Below are 17920 nucleotides of genomic sequence, written 5' to 3' on the forward strand. Positions count from 1 at the left end.
AAAACTCACCCAGGCTCATGGCTCAGGCTCATGGCTCAGGCTCATGGCCCAGGCTCATGGCTCAGGCTCATGGCTCAGGCTCATGGCCCAGGCTCATGGCTCAGGCTCATGGCTCAGGCTCATGGCTCAGGCTCATGGCCCAGGCTCATGGCTCAGGCTCATGGCTCAGGCTCATGGCTAGTAAACCAACAGAAATGGCTTCTGCACTTGGCCTCACTGCCTGCAAGCAGTGGCTGTCCCTGAGAGTCAAGTGTGCAAGTGTGTGTCCATATAATGTGTGAGTTAGCACTGTGGTCATGAGACAGGCTGTGCACACAGAAAGGGAAAGTACAGTGTCTGTCCCGGGCTCCCAGTGACTCGGCTGAGGTGGGCTGGCTGCTCCAGCCACGGTTTCTGCAGGCCTTGGTACCCACCAAGGAGAGGCACTCTTCTTACATAGAGGGTCAACGGTGACCGGTGGCCGAGATGTGCCGCCCTTTCAGAGTAGTCCTTTCAGCTTGCCCCACTGCAAACCCCCACCCCGATATACACGGCTGGAGCTAGTGAAGCCAAGCACCAGGCCTGGCCTCCTGGGCCACGCTGGGACCCAGAGGTCAGCAGGGCTGGAGCAAGTATAGAGCTACGAGTTCTGTCCACAGTGCATGTCCTTCCTTTTCTGGTTGCTATATATCCAAGTCCAAGTGGTTATGGAAGTGAGGCTATTGTAGGAATCTAGATGAGCAGGGTGCACAGGCTTCATGTCTGTGCAGTGCTGGAAGCACATGGGGACTAGGAGACACAGCCATTGCAGTGAGGGGGAATGCTCAAGATGGCAGCTATGTGTAGGGCTAAGGTTGGAGGGATGGGTAGAAAGGGCCCTGCAGTGAGATTTGGAAAGTAGCAGAACTTACTACAGATGTGAATAGAAGGGCCACTGTTCTGGGGCCTGCTCTCCACAGCACCAGGATACAGGCTGATGGCATACCTTACTTGATCCTGATTTATGGCACATTCCTGGGCCTCACCTCCCTTCACTGTGTCTTTGAAATGTCACACTGTTCCCTGCTAGGCCACATTTGTGGGCAGAGCTGGCATTAGGAGATGATCTTTGTCCTAATTTGTCCCTTCTGTTACATAACCAGTATCCATCCTGGTTGTCTTTGGTAGTCACCGCATGTCCTTGCTCCTTTCCTGCCCTCTGAAGAGCTCGCAGGCCGAAGCCTGTAGTCTGGAGACCTCTGTGGTCTCCACTGTTTCAGCCTACTGATATGAGTGGCAGCTACAGCTGCTGTTATGTATAGAGGGGACCTTAGACAGCTGTTGGTCTCTTAGCTGCCCTTAGAAACTGCCAGTTCTCCATCTGCTAAGGATTCCCTCTGCTTCTGATGTGGAACATGTTCCTTGTTTCTTGGCACCGTGAGTGGCAAAGTGTGGCGGATATGCACAGTCTCTAGTGTCTCCCCTGTCTCTGAAGGTGCATCCTTCTTCACACCTTCTTCTTCCTTCCTGCTATAGCATTCCGAGCCCTCCTGCAGATCCGGGCTGTGCGGAAGAAGCCAGGGGCCCTGTCTCCCATCTCCTTCAGCCCTGTCTTGGCCCAAAGTGTGGACCACGATGAGCACTCTGTAAGTGCCTTTCATCTTCCTTCTTATCTACATGGCTCCCCACAGCACCCTGCAAGGTCTAATGAAGGACCAAGCAGTGCTGTGCTGCAGGAGTCTGCAGTGTTTGCCACCCTTTCCACCATTGCTTTAGGCAGCACCCTTTGCGAGGCACCTGTATTTACTGTCTGCGGGCTGGCTTCAGCCTCAGCCTGGAGGCGCCCTCTATAGACTGCCTACGTAGACCTTGCTGCAGGCAGGTCAGGAAGGCCTTGTCAATTAAAAGACCTAAAGAGCAAAGCATAAATAACAAGATGAGACACACGCACAAGTGCCCAGACACATGAGAGTGATTCCTAGAAATGGGTGGGAGTCTGCAAGCGAAGCTCAAGCAGTTGGGGAGTGAGGGAGAGCTTAGCCTGGGACAAGGCCTTGTCTTTAGCTCCCATGCACATCTGCCACAGGGACCAGTAGCTTTTGATGGGCTTGCCTCTACTTTAAGAGGAAAGAATAATAAGCTCTGTGGCCTGGGAATCCAGGGACAAAGCCTTTGTTCCCAGAAGACGTGCTTTATTTATTCACAACCAGCAAGATCAGTAGACGTGCTGTACTCTCCCACAGTAGACTTCTGAAAACTGGGACAACACTTTGATTTTGTTCTGTTGGGGTTTTTGTTGTTGTTGTTTTGTTTTTGTTGGTTTTGGTTTTTTTTTTGTTTTTAAGACGCATTCTCTCTGTGTATATCCCTGGCTATTCTGGAACTCATTTGTAGTCTAGACTGGCCTCAAACTCAAAGATGCACCTGCCTCTGCCTCCCAAGTGCTAGGATTAAAGGATGTACCTTGGCAGCTGGCCTCTGCCAACATTTAAACGTCTAGAAGTGTTCCATGAAATGTAGATGTTTTTGGCCTCTCTTTCAAACATTGAGGCTTCCTTGAGGCCTCTGGACTAGAGGTGTAGCACTCCTGCCGCAGTGGGCCACCACCCTGCCACACACACGGGACCCCCGCAACAGCTCTGCTGTCTAGCATACTGTGTGGGCTGTGGTTGAGAAACCATACACTCACCAACCGTGTGCTTGATGTTATAGGAGAAATGGCTCTGAGCTAGGCTGCCCCATGAAGGAGGGGTCTAATGCTGCAGAGGGATCCACTGGTGCTGGGCAGTGCTGGGCATGTTGGTGGGCTTTTGCCCTGGTGGTTGGAGGTCAGGTGGATCCCTTTCTGTTTGTCCTCTTATTCTGAGTGAGCCAATTGCAGAGTAGATGCAACCTTGATTTGTAATTAGCCAGAAGTCTAATCTGCTCTGGGAACCACCTGCCTTTTTCAGGGGTCTGAGAACTTCAGGGGAAGTGTGTGCTTGTTCTCTGCCCTGTCATCCTGCCACTCTGTCAAGGCCATTTCTGTGAAGTACCCAAGTGAGGCCTCCAGAGAGTCATTAGGTAATGATGAGGCTGACTGGGCCACTCTCGTGTCACCTTGGCCAAGACCTCTTCTCTTGGGGAGACTCAGAGCATGGGTAGGTTAGGTTGTGGATAAGGACAGATCCAGTGCCCTTCCTTTCTGTGTGGGGCCCACTGCAGGGCTCCCAGGAACTGTTGATATGTGCAGGCAGCCTGTGCAGAGCCCTGATGAAGAATTTTTGTTGTGTTAAGTTTACCATAGTTTTGGAGTTCCTGGGTGTGCTTGGAGGCAGTAAGCCAGAGCCTGTCTCACCCTGCTAGTCCCCATGCCATGTGGAGGTAGAAGTTGTAAAACATGTGATTTTTATTTTGACAGTGTCCCTTTAAAAAATCAAAGTCGCACCCTGCCTCCCTGGTCAGCAAGAAACCTAAAAGGGAAACAGTAAGTGTGTTTGGTCATACAGCTCCGTTTTGCCTCAACCTTTAATTTTAAACCAACAAGTGTGGGAGGTCATCTTAACCCCAAGCTAATATGTTTAACACACTTTGTCAAATCTGCTCTCCCTAGTCCCGGCATCCCTGCCCAGGAAGGGAGGTTTATGGCACAAGCAAAGCTGAAGGTCTGTTGTTCAGTGTCGGTGCCCGGTGGTAGCCAGCCCCGGCCCAGCCCTTCTTTCCAGCTTTGCTCGCTGTAGCTCCTGACTGCCCTGTTTCCCTTTTGTTTCTTGCTGGCAGTGGAATGGATGTTGACGGTAGCACTGCTCCTTTTGGCACACGGCATTCCCTGCATGCTCGCTCAGCTTGCACCCTGGCTGCCTGTCTCTTGACGTTTGGCTCTTTGGGCAGAGGACTCTGGTTTTCTGCTATTTTTCCTGCACCCTAGGCAGACAGAGAGAGCAAAAGTCAGGTAGTGGCCAGAGCCAGTTGAAAGTTAGTGTACCTGAAGGAAGAAGCTTGGGAAACAATGCGTTTGTCCTTGATGGAGGGGGTGGGCAGGAGGCAATTCTTTACCTTGAAGTTGAAGGCAGGTGGGAACAGATGAGTGTTAGCCAGAGGGCCAGCACCAGCCTGGTGCATATCACATTTTGCAGGGGTGCTGCCCTGTCCTGTAATTCACAGGGTAGTACTTCCTGTGTGAGCATTAGTGAACTCTGCCCTTCTCTGCCTTGTGTGTGAGAGCCTGAGGGAGCAGTGCAGCAGCCCTCTCCAGAGTGCCACGGCCTGCTCGCTGTTCCCTGACCCCTGCCGACCTATCTCCTTCTAAGAGAGGCTGCAATAGAACACCTACCCACACCCCCACTGTCACCCTGCTTGGGCTCCCTGGAGGCCATACTTCCCCTAGTCTAGGGCAGCATTGGTTTTCCTGCCTCTGGCATGGCTCTGCTCTGCCTGGCCCTGAGTTCTCCTGTTTTCACTAACCCCTCACACTTTCCACTTCTGTAAGGTGGGAGCAGCAAGCTACGTAGGACCTTGGTAACGATGGGGACAGTGGCTTTTGCAGACCTTAATGACCGCTCTGGACATCTGGGTACTGGGATGTGTGCTGGAGCTGGTGGCCGAGGGAAACCTGAGCAGGCTGGCTTCCATCCTGCAAGGGAGCTTTTGATAAGAGATGGGGCTTGAGTCCTTAGAAGGTGGCATGATCGAGACACAGATAAGCAGGTCTAGGGAGGAGAATGTCCCATTTCTGGGGTTTCATGACTATGGGCAAGGAGCCTGTCTGGTCCCTCCTCACTTGGCTTTGTTCCCACAGAGTTCTGACAGTATCCCACCTGGCTATGAACCCATCTCCTTGCTCGAGGCACTCAATGGTCTACGGGCTGTCTCCCCGGCTATCCCATCAGCTCCCCTCTATGAGGAAATCACCTACTCAGGCATCTCGGACGGTCTTTCCCAGGCCAGTTGTCCCCTTGCTGGACTTGATCGAATCATGGAAAGTGGCCTACAGAAGGGCAAGACACAGAGCAAGTCTCCAGACAGGTGAGGCCAGTGTCCAACCTCCCTGGTGAGGTGCGCATGAGTGAGAGCCGGGAGAGCAAGGATGGGGAGGAGGGCCTGCTGTGTGCGCGAGGCTTGCGAGGCTTGCGAGGCTTCGCTGTGGCTTTACAGAATGTTACGGTGCATTTTGTTCCTTGATAATGGGGACGCAAAAGGCCCAGCAGCAGGTTAGAATCTGCTATAGTTGGCCATAGCCAGCTCTGAGCAGAGAGAGTGCTGGGCTGAGGCTCCCAGTGCACACAGGCCACAAGTCACACCAATTGTTTGCTGTCAGTAAATAATTGTACAGGCCTGTGCCATGTCCTTGCTCAGGGAGCTGATCTGAATCTTGGAATTTTGGGCAGCTGGTCACTTAAGCATATCTCACCAAAGAAACAGCAGTGACAGCTGAGGTGTAGGCAGGTAGACCTGTGTCTTTTTTTATTAGGGTTTCTCTTGCTGTGATTAAACACCATGACCAAAAGCAAGTTGGGGAGGAAAGGTTTATTGCCTTACACTTCTGTGTCTATGGCATCAACTCAAAACAGGACAGGAAGCTGGAGGTAGGAACTGATATAGACACCATGGAGGGAGCTGCTTCCTGGTTTGCTCTTCATGGCTTGTTCAGCTTGCTTTCTTATAGATCCTAGGAGTACCAGCTCAGGGATGGCACCACTGCAGTGGGCTGGGCCAGCTGGGCCCTCCCCCATCAATCATTCACTAAGAAAAATGTGGGGATGGCCTTAAGCTCTACTCGGATGACTTCAGTTTGTATTGGGTTGACAGTACCAGGCAGGCAGCACACCTTACTACTATGTTGGCTGAGCCACATGTGTGCTCCCTCTCCAGGCTCTGCGCAGTGACTCTGTCCACAGCTTATCTGTTTGTATTGGATGACCCACGGCTTTCAGCCAGTTGAACCTGCTTTTATAGTAGCATGAGAACTTAAATGGGTATTCTTGCTAGGTTGTCCTTTTTTCTTAATCTTATTTTTAGTTAGCATACAAAACAGTGGTAATCACACATCTGTATCATTATTGTGCCACACACCCCATGCTGGTTCCTTTCCTCTCCCTAAGATGTCTCATTTATGCATTCCTTCATTACCCTATATTGTCACTGCCTCCTCCTGGCCACTTCTCCCCCACATAGTCCTCTTCTGCTTTCTTTTCTTAAAATATTTTTTAAAGATTTATCTATCTATCTATCTATCTATCTATCTATCTATCTATCTATCTAGTTATTTAATGTATATGGGTACACTGAACTGTACTGATGGTTGTGAGCCATTATGTGGTTGCTGGGAATGAAGGTTGCTCACTCTAGTCGGCCCTGCTCACTCTAGTGGGCCCATGCTCCGGTTGCTCCGGTTGCTCTGGTCTAAAGATTTAATTATTATTATATGTAAGTGCACTGTAGCTGTCTTCAGACACACCAGAAGAGGGCATCAGATCTCATTATGGATGGTTGTGAGCCACCATGTGGTTGCTAGGATTTGAACTCAGGACCTTCGAAAGAGCAGTCAGTGCTCTTAACCGCTGAGCCTTCTCTCCAGCCCCCACTTCTGCTTTCATGCCCTACTTATTAAAATCTGGATTCTGCAGCATGTGAGGGAGTCTTAGTTTGGCTCTTTTTTTTTTTTTTTAAATGTAATCTCTAGTTCTATCAATTTTCCTGCAAATGACATCAACTAATTTATTTGGTTTGTTTTTTCAGGACAGGGTCTCTCTGTGTAGTGCTGGCAATCCTGGAACTTATTCTGTAGACCAGGCTGGCCTTGGGTGCAGAGATCTGCCTGCCTCTGCCTCTGGAGTGCTGACATTAAAGGTGTATGTTACCACTTTCTGGCAATCTTACTCTTTTGGGTTTTTTTGGTTTTTTTGGTTTTTTTTGGGGGGGTGTTTTCGAGACAGGGTTTCTCTGTGTAGCCCTGGCTGTCCTGGAACTCACTCTGTAGACCAGGCTGGCCTCGAACTCAGAAATCCGCCTGCCTCTGCCTCCCAGGTGCTGGGATTAAAGGCATGCGCCACCACACCCGGCTAATCTTACTCTTTTTGATTCTGAGATGCTCTCATGCAACCTCGGCCGGCTGGCCTAGAGCCCTGACTTTCCTGCCTCTCTCTCCCAAGTGCTATACAACTCAGGCTGTATTTCTTCTGTATTCAAACTGCCTTGAATTCATTGACTGATTGATTGGATGATTGCTTTGTGGAGTACAACTCTGAGTTTCTATGTGCCCTCCATATTGATCTCTTGTCAGAAATGGGTTTTATGTATCTGTGTGTTTCTGGAGGGCCTTGTGCGTGCCAAGCCAGTGTTCTACCACAGAGCTCCAGCTCCATCCTCAGCATCACAAGAGGCTCTGGCACCACATTCCTCAGGCCACGCAAGAGTCAGTTTTGCTCTCTTGGAGACTAGCATGGGGTGGCTGCCCAGTCTTACTATGCCGACGCCCTCAAGGAGAAAGGCATAAGAAAGGTATGCCTTCTGCAAGCAGCCCAGGCCCCTGTACTCTGTGTTTATGGCAGAACAACTCCAGAGACACAGTCCCCTCTGCGGCTTGCCTGAGGCTCAATGTGTCTCCTAGTGTCAGGCTGTCAGGCCTGTGCTGGTGTCCTTGTGGGGCAGGAGGTTGTTAGGCTTTCTGGGTGTTCAGATCTGTGCTGAAGTACCCTGCTCCCTAGGGAGCCTCTGTGAGCTGGTTCACTCTTTGAATCTTTGCAGAGATTCACCTCTCCCCCAGAGGCCTCTTCACAAGTCCCCAGGAGTATGTGCAAAGGGTGCTGGCCCCTGTGGCTTTTGTAGGACTGCATTCCTATACAGTTGTCCTACAGCCCTGCTTCCTTCCTCTCCCCAGCACCCTGCGGTCTCCATCATCCCCCATCCATGAGGAGGACGAGGAGAAGCTCTCAGAGGACTCGGATGCTCCTCTCCCACCAAGCGGTGTGGAGCTGGTACTGCGGGAGAGCAGCTCCCCTGAGGTGAGGTTTGCTTCTCAAGGTGAGGCCCTAGCCACCTTACCCAGGCCTCCCTCCCTGATCCTGACCTCTCCCCACTCTCAAGGCAGTGCCACACGGATACACAGCCAGACAAGCAGTGTCCCTGACCTGGCTGCGGTCGGTGCCTTGTGGTGGAGTCACTCTGAAGCTTATAGGCACGCCAACATGTGAAACGTAGCTTTCAGTGACATCTTTGCATCCCTGTGGCATCTGCTGCCCACTGCCCTTAGCTTAGTCTCAGTGATTTGGCCCTTTTGACCTGAGGCCATTTGCACCAAAGGCCTTTCCTCTTTGTCTTCTAGAGTTTCGGAACAGAGGAGGGGGATGAGCCATCCCTAAAGCAAGGTGAGCCGCTTCTCCCAGGTCCGACCCTGAGCCCTTGGCAAGCTTTGGGTCCTGGCTAGGGATATACATCTCCCAACCCCAACTCATGCCTTCAGGAACCTGGACAATCGGTGTGCAGAGATGGTAAGGGTGCTGTGATACAGGACAGCACAGCATGTGCTGGAAGCTCTGCCTGTGTGTGGGAGCCATTTGTCGTGATGGTTTTGGAATTTCCTGGCTGTGTCTTCCTGATGAGTTGAGGCCAGCTGATATCTCCTTACCTCCCTATACTAGAGGGCTTAATGGGTAGCCTAGGAGGCTTGGGGTCCCCCATTCTCCTTGCCGGCCATGTTGGGTGGTAAGGAGCCCCTCAAGTCTGCCCCTGCTTAGTCCTTGCCCTGTTATTGCTGAACAGAAAAGTAAAGCAAGAGTCAGGGCTGGCATCTAGGACAGGCCCAAGGCCACTTGACTCAGACATGGCTCTAACATGTCTGTTAGAGGCAGTGAGGCCCACAGAATGATGTTGTGCCTCCCCCCCCCCCCCATGTAACTGTAGCTGCCCTGCTGAGAGGTCCTCTCATAAGAGGCCCATCTGCGGGAGGCTGACCCTCGGTGTGAGTGGGGTGGTGACACCCTCTAAGACCCATATGATCACTTTAGCCTTTCTAGCCTGGCCTTGTAGTTCTGTTCTCTGCCTCAGGCAGGGCCTCAGCTTCCCACCTAGGGCCTGGGTTCCTCTCACTATGCCGGCTCTTTACATAGGCAGAAAAGTATACAGGGATTAGGAATGCAAGTTCAAGTTGTTAAGAACTTGGGTGAGGCAAAACTAGGCATGGCCCTAGGGGCTGCTCCCTGCAGCTCACCAGCACGTGGGGTAATGGGGCCTTGCCTGACTGCTCAGCTGAAGGTTTTGAAACAAAAGAAACAAAACTTCTCACCTTATGCATACGCCTGCCATCGTGGTCTATGGAGTTTATGAAGTCAGAGTGGACCACAAGGACCTCTCCCTACCTGAGTGTCCTAATTTCACTTCCTGCTGCAGGGAGCCGAGTACCCTCTATTGATGATGTCCTGCAAGATGGCAGTCCACAGCATCATGGTTGCAGCCAGCCAGTCCCTCCTGCTGACATCTACCTACCAGGTAACAGCACCAAGTCTTGTGTTAACATTTGGGCAGAGCCTTCCTCTGTCTCTGAGGGGACAGGAGAAAAAGGACAGGAGGAACCTCTGAGACCTAGTGTACCCTTTCAGAGCCCAGGTCCTCTCTGGCTCTAAACTCTACTCTGCTAATCCCCACCACGGGTCAGGACCAGCTTAGTCTCCCTTCTGGCTTCCTGCTGGCCCTAGGGTTCTTTCCCACCCTGGTGGACTTTGCCCGAGGAAGACAGGACAAGCTGCTTGCAAAAGGACAAAGTCTGTTCTCTGGCTGCTCCCTGAAGGGGCCCTGGGAAGCCAGTCTAGTTCTGTTGAGATTGCATTCTTTCTTCCTCTATGGCCCTTGCCAGAGAGATGTTTGCCTGGAGCTGACCTAGGCTACTGTCTAGGTGCCCAGCAGCACATTCCCAATCAGGCCAGAGGGCTAAGTGTAGGGTGCATGGTTGGGCCGCTGGCAGTGAGCCCGGAGCTTGAGGCTGTTGCTTAGTTCCTCCTCTGTTCTGCTGGGATGAAGTCTGCAGCTTCACACTGGGGGCTCCAAATCTGGGCTACAAGTGGGTCTCTCAGACTTACAATAGCTCTGGTATTTGGGAATTTGGAAAAACAGCCACTACAACTTCTAAGTAGCTACACCTTCTTAAAAGTAGCTACTTTTATAGTGACCTATATAGAGAGGCTGTCAAGGACACAGGGGTCATCAGGTCATCGTGTGGGAGAGCAGCTATGGGTTGTCTTAGTAGATCACTGTGGCCTATCCAACACAAACCCATAGAAGTGTGTTTAGAACCAGCACATTCTATAAGGACACAATTCTAGTATGTTCTTGGGAACATCTCAAATATTGATTGTTATTGTTAATTTGGCTAAGCAGGAAGTCAGGAGAGGTCCCTGGACCTCGAGCCCCAGTAGAGCTTTGCTCATGCAGATGGCCCTAAGGGTACCTTCACTATCCAGCATAGACTATTTATTTAATCCCTGCTGTAGCCTGTAGCACATTAGGACTAGCCACAGAGACAACTGTAGGCAAGGGTCTTAGGCCTTGTTTAAGTCCACTAAGTAAGTGGGAGATAGTCAGCTGTAGAGTTATAGGAGAGGCAGGGTCTGTGTGCACAGTTGCAGAAGAGCTAGTCTTGGCCAGTTCTGCACAGGAACTGCTTCTGGATTCAAGCCCCACTCGAAGAACCATTCATTATAGAGGCTTACTCCATGACAGTAGTCCGGACTGCTATCTCTGCACATACTGTTGGAGCACCTCTGGAGGGTGGTGGAAGAGTCATGTGGCAGTTGTACATACCTGCATGTGTTTCTTCCTCACTTATACAATGGCACCATCTCTTCTGCTGGCTTTTGAGAAGGCTGCATAGCTTTTATCTTTGTAAGGAATATACATGTAGTTGGTGTCTTTACTTTCTGACAGTTGCAATACTAGCCTCTGGATGTAGCTGAATTCATTGAATTCACGTCCTCTGCAGATGGAAAGAACAAGACTGGGAGAAATCCATGAAACAGAGGACTCTGCTAGGTTCTCTCCGTGTTCCAGTAGCCTGTAGAGGAGCTATGCCTGTTACTGTCACACATACACACGTCTCTCTCTTGGTTAGAAAGGTGTCCAGGATCTATCCTGGTAGTTCTTGTTGCAGCAGGTGATGTTTGGATAGTCTGTTTCTAGATAGTTCCCACCCCTGACCCTAAAGTTCATGCCTTTCTGCTAACTGAGCTCCATCTATCTCTCCCTCCTCTCTGCACAGCCCTGGGTCCTGAGTCGTGCTCTGTTGGTATAGAGGAGTAAGCTGGTACGTGACCTTTCCTCCACGCTTTTGGTGGCTTGGCTGGGTAGATCTGCAGAGAAGAGCCCAATCCCCTGAGGGGTGCTTTTTGGATTCAGAGTCCAGAGCCACTGATGGTTGCTGCACTTTTGTGTCTGAAAGGTGGCTTCCTGCCATTCCTGGCTTTGGAGCCAGGGGGTCTACTACCTGGACACTTGTCCACCCAGGCTCTTCTAAAGTGATAACATAGGGTCCCTTGAGCAGTAACTCAACTCAGGCTCTGGAGTTACTATCCCTAGTAGGAGAAAGGAGTTGGAGAGTCAGGGAGCCCTAGGAACACGTGCAGCAATGTCTTGGGACCTGCACACAGTAGTCTAACTATAGTTTTAAATGTCTTGGGACCTGCACACAGTAGTCTAACTATAGTTTAAAAACAAGATTCAGTACTGGGATTGGACCTAGGTAGGCACTCTACCGTTGAACTATACTCCCAGGCCTCTTTACTTTTTGAGACAGGGTCTTATTTTACAAAGTCCCCCAGGCTGGCCTTGAACTTGGTCTGAAGCCCAAACATACTTATAATATACATTCTTCCTGCCTCAGCTGTGGTTGTGGCTTTAAGCAGTAGTTCAGATTTTCACCAGTCCTGGGAGGCCCTAGATCACCTGCTCCCATCAATGTTTAGTCTGTTGTGTCCTGGAGGGCTGGAGTGAAGGTTCAGTGGTTAAGAGCACTGGCTCCTCCCCAGAAGACCCTGATTTGATTACCAAACCCACATGGCAGCCAACAACCCAGTTCCAAAGGATTGGACACTCTCTTCTGGCCTTTGTGGGCACCAGACATGCAACTTCTGCACAGAGATACATGCAGGCAAAACACTCATACTTAAAATGAAAATAAAACATTAAAAAAATAAAATGTCAGGCATGGTGGTACATGCCGTCAATCCCAGCACTCAGGAGGCAGAAGCAGGCAGATCTCCTGAGTTCCAGGACATCATGGTCTAGAGAGGGAGTTGTTACAGGATAGCCAGGGCTACACAGAGAAACCCTGTCTCTGGTTTAAAAAACGAAACGAAACAACAAAACAAAAGCCTCTCAATTGCTGTGCAGAGGACATTCGTCACGCCTCCTTCACTTGTCACTGTGTCCTCTGTCCCCTGTCCTGGTATGCAGCTTTCTTGTGGACTGCTCAGCTTTCTGTCTTGAGATCATCCTGTCTCTGAAACCTGCCACACCACACACACATGCACAATCTTAGGGACCAGTGGGGTTGGAGAGAGATGCATGGCCACAGAGTAGCCCGGATTGTTACAGAAGCATCCGTGAAAACTAAGCTGGCAAGCGGGGACTCTTCTTCCTTCTTAAGGTTCTTTCCTATTAGGCTTCCCCAGAAGGAAGGCACCACCGCAGCCAGGTTCACACAGCCTGTCTGGGAAGTGTCTAGTTGGTGAGACTTCTCGGTGGCAGCCCTCTCCCATGAGCCAGGGAGCCAGGCCTGGTGCTGCTGCTTTGGTTTTAGTCGGTTCATGGTTTCTCAGAACTTGCTGTCCCCCTTGAGCTGCGCTCCTGAAACAACAACACTGGACTGTTATTTATGGCTTCTGTGGGAGGAAGGGAAAGCTGTGTTGGGCTTGGGTTGGAACTTAGGTCACAGATGAGGGATGTGTCCTAGGTTGCCTTTCCTGAAGCTATAGCTCCTAAAGCAGAGGGTAGAACTGGAGTTGTCTGTGTCTCCAAAACTCCCCCTGGGATAATGCTACACAGCACCATATGCTGACATCTGGAACTGAGCAGAGAGGCCTCTGTGGAAGACAGACAGGCTTACGCCTGCTTCTCTAGTGGAGCTTCTTGTCCAGGCTGCCCAAGTACCAGCTTCTTTGTTCCTCCTGCTCCCTTTCCCCTGCTGGGGTTGGCTGAACTCCAGCTAACCCAGTGTAAAGCTCGTGGCTTGACTTATACTTCTGAGATCTAGGAAATGTAGTCAAGGATAGGAGACCCAGTGGTCAGCATCCCACAGCTACCCTGTGCATGCAGCTCTACTGCCTGGTACCAAGGGGTGATCTGTCCCAGGTATGGAGGACAGATATAACTCACTGGCTAAGACTCAAGGGTCCCTAGGTTTCTATGAGACCACATCTGCTACTCCTGCCAGATGGTATGTACCTGGGTTATGGGGTGGAGGGTGCTAGGTGGTCCTTCCCCTATGAGGTTCTGGTTTGATGAACAGATGCAAGACCACCAGTCAGTCATGACCCTCCTTCCTCTGCTCCCACCTACAGGATGGTCCACCTCCATGGAGACGCCACACAGCCTTGGCACCACCAGCTCCCCCTGGCCTCTGCTGAGTGGCTCTAGTCCTGAGCCTGGAGCTGCTGAGCTGACCCCATTCTGAAAGTCTGGCTTAGCGGGCAGCACAGAGCCCTCAGCATCCCAAACATTGCCAGGAGGCTTCCCTGGACCCCAGCGAGACCCTGGCCTCTCTTGTCTGCACGCCTCATGTGGCCACTGGGATTTGAGGGTCCACAGTGAACCTTGATCAAATTGCACAGTGGGTTGTTCCTCCACACACCCTCCTTTTTTTACGGTCAATATATTTGTAAATGGTACAAGATGAAGGACAACAACTGTCTCCATGGGCCACGAGCCCTAAGAAGGACTCTCCCCAACTGTCAAAGCTAATGCTTTGAGCACTTAGCAAACCAGCATAAGAGAATCTACCCATGGAATGTTCTGGAAGGTGGGCAGTCCAGGTTATGGTTGATGAAGGAAACAGTGCCTGTCTGCCTCTCATGTGTGACTCCAAGGCAGCCAGGCTGTCACTGCTGCTGTCACAAGCTGACACTTTACAGATGTCCTGACCATGGGTGACCCTCCTCGGAGCGTCCAGGTCCCCTCCTGCTCTGCTCTATTACCCACTAGTGGTCCCTGGAAGCTGTGGACAAGGCCTGGGTAGTCAGACTGTTAACACCACAGTCCTTAGCAGTGGTCAGTGTCCAGTTCCCCCGCACAGGTCCTGCTTCACTCACATCCTCACATGCTGCCAAGGTGACAATGTTTGTGCTTACAGGGCAGCACTGCCCACCACCTGCCAGGGAAGAGCCTGAGCAGCTTCCATAGCAGATCCATTGCCAGTTACCTGGCCTTGTAAGATTCTTACTGATTTACTGTCTAAGGCTCCTGTCAGAGCCCACCTAGAAGCAGGCTCCTAGTGATACTTTGTTTCCAAGACAGAAGTGGCCCATGAGTGGCCCAGAGCAGAGGTGCCCCAGGCAGTGTAGCTCCCACGTGGGTCGGTAGAGGGACCTCAGCTTAAGGAGCTGCCCTGCCACTCACCCAGGTGACAGCCTGTAGCAGTGCATGGAGACCCCTTTAGGCTCAGAGCTGCTCGAGCTCTGACTCTAACCCTGCTCCTTCCTAGCACAGCTCTGCACATCCATCTCTCTCTCTTGCTGAATGCACATGTGTGCACACATGTCAGCATGTGCATGCTCACTCCCCCACTTCTCACCTGCCAACACCCTGGCCTCTGGCTGTGGCATTGGTGCCAGTACTTTGAAAGATGGGGTGCATAGTGCACACTTACCTGTCTCAGACTCACATGTACTATCATCTGATGTACTCTGATTGGCTAGTTTGGGTTCATTTTTACTGTATATTTATAGTAATAAAATCATGCAGCAATACTCTATGTGTGCCTTTGTTCTGGCACAGCACTATGTAGGCAGCAGCACTGTTGGCTTTTGGTGTAGTGACAGGACACTAGAGTGGTTTCTGGCAGAACTCCTGACAGATTTTGGTGCTGCCTTCATTTGCTTGTGTGAGAGGGGCAGTGAGTGCCCCCTCCAAACATAGACAATGGTTTATTGCTATTGTTTTGTGGCTTGCTGTGTCTGAAGCTGGACTTGGAATTTGGCTCACCTCCACTGGGCAATTGATGAATCTTAGCCTCCAGGTGGGCAGGTGGTCCTTGTTCTTATACCCATCCCATCTCCTGTGATGTTTACTGAACATTAATCAATGTGCCAGAGGGGAGCAAAGCCTATGATAAGTAAGGCTTAGATCTCCTGTCACTTGAGCTGGAGTCACTTAGACGCTTAAGTTTTTAAAGGCATGGTTTCATAGGCAGTGGAGCCACAAACTCTGGGTGAAGCGTCAGGGGAATACCAGCCCCCTCATGGATGGTGGATATTGAGACTTCCTGATGCCCTCTCAGGGATTTTCGGGACTGGAGACTGGCACGTCTTGATAATCAGTGTACCTACCTGCCTAGGACAACCTGGCCTCCGTGCGGTGCGTCTTGGTAGCTGTAGTTTTCTGGTGGTTGTGGGGTCTCCTGTGCAACTTGGAGGGTGGCGAACTACATAACCCCACCCCCACCCCGCCTCCGCCAGGGTCTTTCCTGGGTTCAACCCCAGAAGCACAGGACTGGTGGAGGCGGGCTTATGCACGTGGAAGCACGAGGATTGGGTCTGGTGTCGTGGGCGGGGTCGCGCATGCTCGTTTGGGCAGTGGGCCTGGAGCACATCAAGATGTCGACCACGACGGTTCCGGAGCTGAAACAGATCAGTCGGGAGGAAGCAATGCGCTTGGGGCCCGGCTGGAGTCATTCATGCCACGCCATGCTGTACGCCGCCAACCCCGGGCAGCTTTTCGGACGTATCCCCATGCGTTTCTCAGTGCTGGTGAGGAGCTGGGCGGGCAAGCAGGGCGGATACAGGCTTGGGACGCCCAGTGGACCCTACGTCCTGACCAAGCTTACCTTGCAGATGCAGATGCGCTTCGACGGGCTACTAGGCTTTCCCGGGGGTTTCGTGGACCGGCGCTTCTGGTCGCTGGAGGATGGCTTGAATCGGGTGCTGGGCCTGGGCCTGGGAGGCCTACGCCTTACCGAAGCCGATTACCTGAGTTCACACCTGACTGAGGGTCCACACCGTGTGGTGGCACACCTGTACGCACGGCAGCTGACATTGGAACAGCTGCATGCTGTGGAGATCAGCGCTGTGCACTCGCGGGACCACGGTCTGGAGGTGGGGCTTCTGCCTGGGGCCCGCCCCCATTCCCACTCCTGAGGTTTGGCTCTGGCACCACAGAAGGCACCTTGGGTAACAAGTGCCCCTCAGGGTCCTCACCCTGGCTCTGCTGGGTGGGAAAGGGACTTGGGATCTGGGTCACGGGCTGTTTTCATTTGCCTTGTCTGCCATTGTCAATCCTGGGAGTGGGGCTTGGGGTCACTGGAAGGGATGAACAGGGCCTGCTTGGGAAATTGAGACTAGACCAAAAAGACCGGGTTGCATGCAGTGTTTGGGATTATCTCATGAGAGGAAATTGGGGATTTGTAGATTCTGTGGTCTAAGGGGCATGGAGTGAAACCGGGGATCATGGGGGTTGCTGCCAGACAGGGTGGGGAGTGCATAGGATTGGCCTTGGAACTCGGGGAGAAGGAGCTTTACTGCCACCAGCCTTGCCTGGGTCTCCCCTGTTTCTTTGGCAAACTGGTGGCTGACAGGCATCTCTGCCAGGGTCCTGCCTCTACAAGAAGAGCCCAGTCCCACTCATGCCCTCTGTCCCACAGGTCCTGGGCCTTGTACGTGTCCCACTGTACACACAGAAGGATCGAGTAGGAGGCTTTCCTAACTTTCTGAGCAACGCCTTCGTCAGCACTGCCAAATATCAACTTCTATTTGCCCTTAAGGTACTCAACATGATGCCCTCGGAAAAGCTGGCCGAGGCCTTGGCCTCAGCAACAGAGAAGCAGAAGAAGGCCCTAGAAAAGCTGCTCCCGTCCTCATCCTGAGGAACTTCTTGTGCAGGTCCCTGCCCTCCCTTGGCTGTCTCTGCCCACAGGCCCTGGAGTTCCCGAGACGCGTGCCTTCTAGTGTGTTTGGTTTTGCATCCCTTCTGACTGCAAGGGACACGCAGGCAGCTTGTTCATCATTACTGTCCCAAGCAGTCCCTGGGACCTAGCTACACTCTCAGGTTGGTCAGTGGGGGTGGGCCTGGGCCTAGCTTTTCAAGCTGAAGATGTTCTCACCCATCCCAAGGCTCAAACTGTCCTGTGCGAGTCTGTTCGTGACTAGTGGAATCCCAGCTAGAGCCCATTCTTCCAAGGCAACCACATGGTTGGAACACAGATCCTGGACTGGTCATGGGTTTTGCCCAACAGAGATGACCCATGTTAGATCAACCCTTCTTTCCCTTAGCCCAGAACCCGATCCAGCGTGGGGCAGGATGTTTATTTGGGTGCTTGTTGGATTTCTCTGTTAGATTTTTTTCTTGGTGTATGAACTGTGGTTTGGTTTCAGAATGGCTGTGCCCCACATGATTTTGTTTTCCCCATGGGGGCTCTGTGAAACTGAGGAAGGAAGAAGACAATAATAAAGCCATTCCTCTGATGCTCATGTTGCTTCTGAGTGGCATGGCCACATCTTTCTGAGGCGTGTGGAGGTTGGGCCCCAGACCACAGCCAGCCTCTGAGGGCAACCAATCTGAGTGGCAGCTTGAATGGAGCTCTTGTGGTGATGGTAGAGCTGAAGGCACAGACTTAGTGTGCAGAAGGACAACAGAAGTGCCACCATGGGACAGGACTACCACTGCTGGCAGTCCTATAGCCTGGTGCAGAAACACTGGAAAGGCTGGGTTAAGGAAGGCTGTGTGCCAGCTCTAATGTAGGGCTTAGGAACAATCCAAGAGCAGGGGAGAAACCCTGGAGCAAGAG

General features: G+C 51.8%; 2 protein-coding genes across 10 annotated transcripts in view; both read left to right on the forward strand.

Moving 5' to 3' along the window:
• The window catches only part of Mgrn1 (mahogunin ring finger 1), a 52618-nt gene extending 37730 nt beyond the window's left edge, over positions 1 to 14888 (forward strand). For 2 of the 8 annotated variants that reach the window (XM_021184399.2, XM_021184400.3), the window contains exons 11-18: positions 1495 to 1604; positions 3359 to 3424; positions 4736 to 4962; positions 7817 to 7940; positions 8261 to 8303; positions 9325 to 9423; positions 11186 to 11230; positions 13485 to 14888. In XM_021184399.2, the coding sequence (XP_021040058.1) occupies positions 1495 to 1604; positions 3359 to 3424; positions 4736 to 4962; positions 7817 to 7940; positions 8261 to 8303; positions 9325 to 9423; positions 11186 to 11226 (710 nt within the window). In that variant the 3' untranslated portion in view covers positions 11227 to 11230; positions 13485 to 14888. The remainder of the gene's footprint in view (positions 1 to 1494; positions 1605 to 3358; positions 3425 to 4735; positions 4963 to 7816; positions 7941 to 8260; positions 8304 to 9324; positions 9424 to 11185; positions 11231 to 13484) is intronic. The other 6 variants (XM_021184395.2, XM_021184396.2, XM_021184401.2 and 3 more) reach the window with 3 other exon arrangements.
• Positions 14889 to 15002: 114 nt separating this feature from the next.
• On the forward strand, positions 15003 to 17597 carry Nudt16l1 (nudix hydrolase 16 like 1). Of its 2 annotated transcripts, none has more exons than XM_021184788.3 (3): positions 15003 to 15887; positions 15972 to 16307; positions 16778 to 17597. In XM_021184788.3, the coding sequence occupies exons 1-2, from the start codon at positions 15648 to 15650 to the stop codon at positions 16272 to 16274; spliced, it is 543 nt and encodes a 180-aa protein (XP_021040447.1). In that variant the 5' UTR covers positions 15003 to 15647; the 3' UTR covers positions 16275 to 16307; positions 16778 to 17597. The 2 variants fall into 2 exon arrangements, with proteins under 2 accessions (XP_021040447.1, XP_021040446.1); XM_021184787.3 differs by having other exon boundaries at positions 15972 to 16232.
• The last annotated feature ends 323 nt before the right edge of the window (positions 17598 to 17920 follow it).

This window comes from Mus caroli, unplaced genomic scaffold, assembly GCF_978045245.1.
Source record: "Mus caroli unplaced genomic scaffold, Mus_caroli_1 scaffold_17, whole genome shotgun sequence".
NCBI classification, from domain to species: Eukaryota; Metazoa; Chordata; class Mammalia; order Rodentia; family Muridae; genus Mus; species Mus caroli.

Excerpts from the sequence above, each read along its gene's own strand:
- Nudt16l1 (XM_021184787.3), top strand. The coding sequence starts at position 15,648 with ATGCACGTGGAAGCACGAGGATTGGGTCTGGTGTCGTGGGCGGGGTCG. Across the intron at positions 15,888-15,971 it reads CCATGCGTTTCTCAGTGCTG|ATGCAGATGCGCTTCGACGG; the intron begins GTGAGGAGCTGG and ends CTTACCTTGCAG. Across the intron at positions 16,233-16,777 it reads CGCGGGACCACGGTCTGGAG|GTCCTGGGCCTTGTACGTGT; the intron begins GTGGGGCTTCTG and ends TCTGTCCCACAG.